This window comes from Phoxinus phoxinus (assembly GCF_949152265.1).
Source record: "Phoxinus phoxinus genome assembly, chromosome: 15".
NCBI lineage: Eukaryota > Metazoa > Chordata > Actinopteri > Cypriniformes > Leuciscidae > Phoxinus > Phoxinus phoxinus.
Window position 1 is genome coordinate 12,533,588 of NC_136890.1, and position 5,478 is coordinate 12,539,065.

The 5,478-nt window shown below is 38.3% G+C and overlaps 1 protein-coding gene across 6 annotated transcripts; it reads right to left on the reverse strand.

The window, feature by feature from the left end:
• Nucleotides 1-1,275: 1,275 nt before the first annotated feature.
• On the reverse strand, nt 1,276-5,262 carry LOC307011278 (uncharacterized protein). 6 transcript variants are annotated; one of them, XR_013800386.1, is made up of 11 exons: nt 5,091-5,262; nt 4,096-4,261; nt 3,767-3,901; nt 3,622-3,682; nt 3,478-3,504; nt 3,322-3,393; nt 3,155-3,226; nt 2,349-2,558; nt 2,032-2,192; nt 1,851-1,938; nt 1,276-1,683 (listed from the first exon to the last, which is right to left on the reverse strand). XR_013800386.1 is itself a non-coding variant. In XM_079636746.1 (9 exons), exons 7-9 carry the CDS (start codon nt 3,171-3,173, stop codon nt 2,113-2,115), a joined length of 309 nt encoding a protein of 102 aa, XP_079492872.1. In that variant the 5' UTR covers nt 3,174-3,229; nt 3,333-3,393; nt 3,478-3,504; nt 3,622-3,682; nt 3,767-3,901; nt 4,096-4,261; nt 5,091-5,260; the 3' UTR covers nt 1,692-2,112. The 6 variants fall into 6 exon arrangements, 1 of the variants encoding a protein (XP_079492872.1); XR_013800388.1 differs by having other exon boundaries at nt 3,155-3,229; nt 5,091-5,261; XR_013800389.1 differs by having other exon boundaries at nt 3,155-3,229; nt 3,333-3,393; nt 5,091-5,260.
• Between the last annotated feature and the right edge of the window lie 216 nt (nt 5,263-5,478).

Sequence of the window (5,478 nt, forward strand, 5' to 3'; positions counted from 1 at the left end):
ATTATAAATATGCTTATAAATCAAGAATAAAGCATTTCTAGCTGTATTTATAAACTGCTTATTAATGTCTATTAATGCTTTATAAATGATGAATTTACTGTTTACTAATGCTTAACTAATGATTAATAGCATTCAGTTATTATAAAGTGTTACAAAATTGGGTAATAGTTACAGTTTTTTTACGAATGCTATGACAATTCTTTCAATACTTTTAACAATTTTCCTAAAATCTTAACACAGTTAGCAAAACATCCCTATACAATTAACACACTTCTTGCTGCTTTGACACAAAATGCATACAGTTAACACAAGCTCAACCAAGATCCAAACAATGGATGTTTACTGCCAAATTTACAAATACTTTCACACTGTAATGCCTGGTTCAGATTACACGATTTTTTTGTCTGTTACGATAGTCACTGTGTCAGATTACACGATTTTGACTTCGAAAATCTTGTCGTGTCGTGGACAAGAAACATGTCAGACTACACGTTGCTTTCTGACCAGTCATCGCGTGCCGTCTCACACGCAGATATTCACTCGCACATATAGTAGCCTAGCCTATGTCACACACGCACGCACTCACTCACACACACGTATACACACACACACACACACACTAACTAGGAAGTCCCGAAGTTTGAAGCTTTGTCCCGCAAGTCATAAGCAGTCCCGCATTTTAATTTTGTCTGCATCATTTTATTTCATCGTCCTTTTAAATTACAATTCTACAATAAAAATGTTATAAGAAAATACTGAACATCCCAGGTAACAATTTATGGTTCCCAGAACGTTCTGGGAACGTTCGTTTTTGGTTGCGGGAACGTTCGTTTTTGGTTGCGGAACGTTCCCTTAAGGTTAGGTTTTGGTTCCCATGGAAAGTTTTCTTAACGTTCCGGGAACGTTCGTTTTTGGTTACATTGCAACCTTTAGGGAACGTTCCTAGAACGTTCCCCTAACGTTGCAACCTTTAGGGAATGTTCCTAGAACGTTCCCCTAACGTTGTAACCTTTAGGGAACGTTCCTAGAACGTTCCCCTAACGTTGCAACCTTTAGGTAACGTTCCTAGAACGTTCCCCTAACATTGCAACCTTTAGGTAACGTTCCTAGAACGTTCCCCTAAGGTTATTTTTTACATTCCACTAACCTTTAAAAATCTAACAATGGTACCAATTTTATTATTACTTTAAACTGTCTGTGCATAAGCAGGAATTAATTATTATACAAGCAGAAATTAATTTCTATGTTAGCAGGAATGAATGAACAGGCAAACTTGATGGGATTTAAAACTTTAATATAGACAATATAAAATTACAAAATACCAAAAATATAAAAGGCCTAAAAAAAATACAAGAATAGAATCAGTTTTACAACTATACAAATAAAACAGAAATTTAAGTACAAAGAGTGTGATGAAGAGTGCAAATGTAGTGTGCAAGATGCATATTGGAATGATAATGTAATGTGCATTTGTTGTTGTGCATATGTTGTTGTGTGTATGTATATATGTTGTGTATAAATGCAGCTTTGAGTCCAAGACAAATTTCACATTGAAAAGGGACAATAAAGTGAATGGCCAAAGTGGCAAAAATACAATTGTTTAATAAAAAATAAATAAAAAAAGAGCTCCATTGTCTTGACCGATCAGCCCTTCTCAGCCCTTCTCAGTCCTTCTCAGCTGGCCTAAAAAATAAACAAAAGTTTGATATGTCATACTGAGAATGAACACGTTGACAAACGCAAGACAAATTGCCTTACTAACAACCCTGTTTTTTTTATTATGACAAATATTGATAGTTTTCCCATTCCTTTGATAATTATGAACATCACATAGAAGTATTCTAATTTACCGTCTGTGTGGGGCAAACTTCAGCACTTGCCCAATCAAGTCCTCCGTCTCTGCTGCAGTCACCGCCGGGAAGTTTTTCTGGAAGGCCGCTAGAGTAAAGTCAAAATGAAGTAAAGTTACAAGTCAAATTAAAACCTCCAAGCTAAGCATAATACTGATGTGAACAATAAAATAACACCTGCCTGTTATAACCCTGCAGATTGTCAGGTCCTGGAAGGCCTTCTTTGCCTTTCTGCCCCGCAGACTAAACTGTTTGATGGACGTCAATAGTTGCCACTCGCCGTAGCATGCGACGGATGGCAGTACCTCTGGTCGAACCTCCAAGAGTTGTCAGGAAAAGTTGCTGTAAAACATAGAAATACAAATTATACATGTAGAACAAAGTGGAGAGCTTGTACAATCTCATTTTGTAAGAGCCGTCAGTTCAGTTATAATGATATTTGAAGTTATGCAATTATATAGTGTTAATCTTAGGGCAGGACTATGGCAACTTAATTACCATTTTTTCCCCTCCTCTCCTGTTGACCGAGACTCCTGTCAAACTCCTCCAGCTCTGTGACTGTCGAGCAGGGCGACAGCAACATATCATCGACAGGAGCAGAGGGATGTGACTGGGACTGGGAGCTCCTTAAGAGCATGAGCACCTCATCCAGCCTCTGCTCCATCTTTTCCATTCGCTGTGCCATACGGGTAATGGATGTCCACATGGCTATGGAAAAATTAATTATGTTAGTTTTAGTTGTTATACATTACTTGAATATGTGAACAACTTAAGGAACACGCCGACTTTTTGGGACTTTAGCTTATTCACCGTATCCCCCAGAGTTAGATAAGTCTATATTCTCAGAAGGCGAAGCACTGCTACTTCTGGGGCGTGATTTGCTTGTAGCCCCTGAGAACCCCCGTGGTGAGGAGCAGAGAGTTCGCTCAGAGTTGGAGTAAATCACTCCGCAGAAGTAGCAGTGCTTCGGCCTTCTGAGAATATAGTTCAGAGTATGTATATGATTAGAAGATGGCTGTCTCACATGTGACCTTGTTATTTGTACACGCTGTGACTATACAAATCACAACATGTAAATAGGAAAATGTTGCCATTATTTGTCACTTATAGGGAGCAGTATGCTAGCTGGAACTATTTACATCCAGTATTTGTGCTAAGCTAGGCTAGTGGTGGGTGCGTCAGACAGAGTTACGGCACGCACAGAGATGAAGAGGGTATGTATGGACTTATCTAACTCTGGGGGATACTGTGAATAAGCTAAAGTCCCAAAAAGTCGGTGTGTTCCTTTAAGTGAGTCTTCTTACCTCTCATTTCCGTCTCCATGGCTGAGCCACCTCCCTCTGTGTGATGTCTCACCTCCCTCTGTGTGATGAGTTCTGCTGTTTACAACAACAAAAAAGTCAAGTTACTCTCAAGTTCCTTGTCATGAAATAGTATTTAATTGGAAATGGAAAATGCAAAGCCACTGTACCCTCAGCTTACGTCATAATAGACCCATCCAATTCTGGGCGACCGGCTGGTTTTCTGTGTGGTGTTGACTCATCTAAAAAGAAAGTAGATATGAATATTGGTCACTTCATTTATGGTAGGTTTCTTGCAAATGGAGGAGGAAGAAAAAAAAACTTACATGCAGGTGGTGGAGGCAGCTGCGGACCTGGAAACAGGCAGGAAGAGACAAACACATCAGAATAGTCACATGATATGCACTAGGTTGAATGTCAGTAGTTCCATGGTAGGAAATATGACTCAGGTTTCTTAAATGTTAACTTACGGACAGGGCTTCCAGACACACACTCCGTTCTCACACTCTCTCATTTGTGGAACAGATTCATCTGAAATAAAAGACCAAAAAATTTGTACAGATTGCTAAAAGAAAATGTTAATTTTGTAAATAATGTCTGTACTTAAGGTTTTACCATCACTTGAAGAATCCGTCATGAACCTCCTTGGGCGTTTACACTGCCTTTTGTGGACACTCGCATCGTCTTCCGTCTCAATGCTGGAAGTGTCCATCAGTCGCCGACATTTTTTCATGGCTTTGTCATAGGAATCTACATTAAGAGAACAAAGTTTTTGTGAGACAGTAGCCGAACAAAGCAGTATTTCCATACAGAGAAAACGTATTTATTTATATATAGTATAGCACCAATAAGTCACCTGTACACAGCCAGATTTTCTAGACGGCTTAAAGTTAAACCCCAAACCCTTGCATTACAACCATGAAACTGTAACGTATTTCACTTACTTTTTGAGAATGTGAAGCTCAATGGTTGCTGTTGTTGGTCGTTGTTGGTTGTTTTTCCAAGACTTCCTGATAGTGAACGGTCTACTGAGTTCTACATAGACTTATCCATTTCCTCCAGCCAATCAGGAACGTTCGTGTTGCGTCACATGCCTTGACGTCAGCAAACCTGGCCAATCAGCATTTTAGAGGGTAATTTTAAACTAAAATGGAGTGTTGCTATCCCCGACCACGAATATTTGTTATTTCTTTCTTAAACATTAGATATGGAGTTTGTTTTTTTAATGCACTGTTTAAACGTAAAAGTATAATGCTACAGTGTGTGACATTACACATCCGTATGTGCTCGAGTAAGCAGACAGATACTGCATCATGGTTCGAGCATTACATCCACTATACAGATTATTTTATAATATATACACACAAATTGTGCTACGTTTAGTTGTACAAACATGGTTCAGGCAAACATACGTAAAAACATACACGTACCACAATGATGCTCTAGTCTACATGCATAGAAACACAGAAATGCGAACGGACGGAAAAAAGGAGAAAATGATATTACTCAAGATTAGCATGTAGTGAAATGGCTTTTTTAATTTCACTGTAGGATTATGTAGACTATAGCTGTTATTGTCTGACCAGTTTCTAAAACTGATAGAGGAGCGATCAGACACACAATGCTATAACGTTAGCACATTTAACAAAGCATTGGAATGTTTGAAAATTACTGGATAGAGACGCATTGACGACATTGCCACCTAATCAGAGGCCTTGCTTTGCATACATGCAAATAAGTGAGTGTAAAATGCCAACGGTACAGGAATAAATTAAACATGTTCTGAATGTATTCTAACAGTGATAGCAGAAAAGTATTCTAAAAATATTTTACCGAACTATTATTATTCTACGTGAAAATCACAAACAGTGGGTGCAACGTGTGTATTTCTAAAGAGACGAAAAAACGAACTAGCACTATAACGTTAAGGGCTCCATACCTGTGCTCAAACAATTTATCTTGAGCGTCCATTTACACGAAACCACTGAAAGAAAGACGGATTCCCATGCAAGTTGTGTATCCAGAAGGACTTTGGTGTAAATCGCAGAACACGGAAGTCAGGACACAGGACATGATTTCAATCGGTCACCTGAAAACAGAGGCACTTGCCCCTACTGGCGTGGGGGTGTAACGGTTGAATTTGTACACTGAAAAAAAAAAACCTACTTTGTTGGAAGTGAATTTTCTTATTTGTGAAAATCGTTCAATTGATAGATTCTTGTTTTAAGTATTTTCAACTAATACAGTTAAAAAAACGAAATCAGGCACAAAAGTATTGTTTGCTAAATTGATCAGTCTAAAATTAAATATATTCTTTTGATAATCTG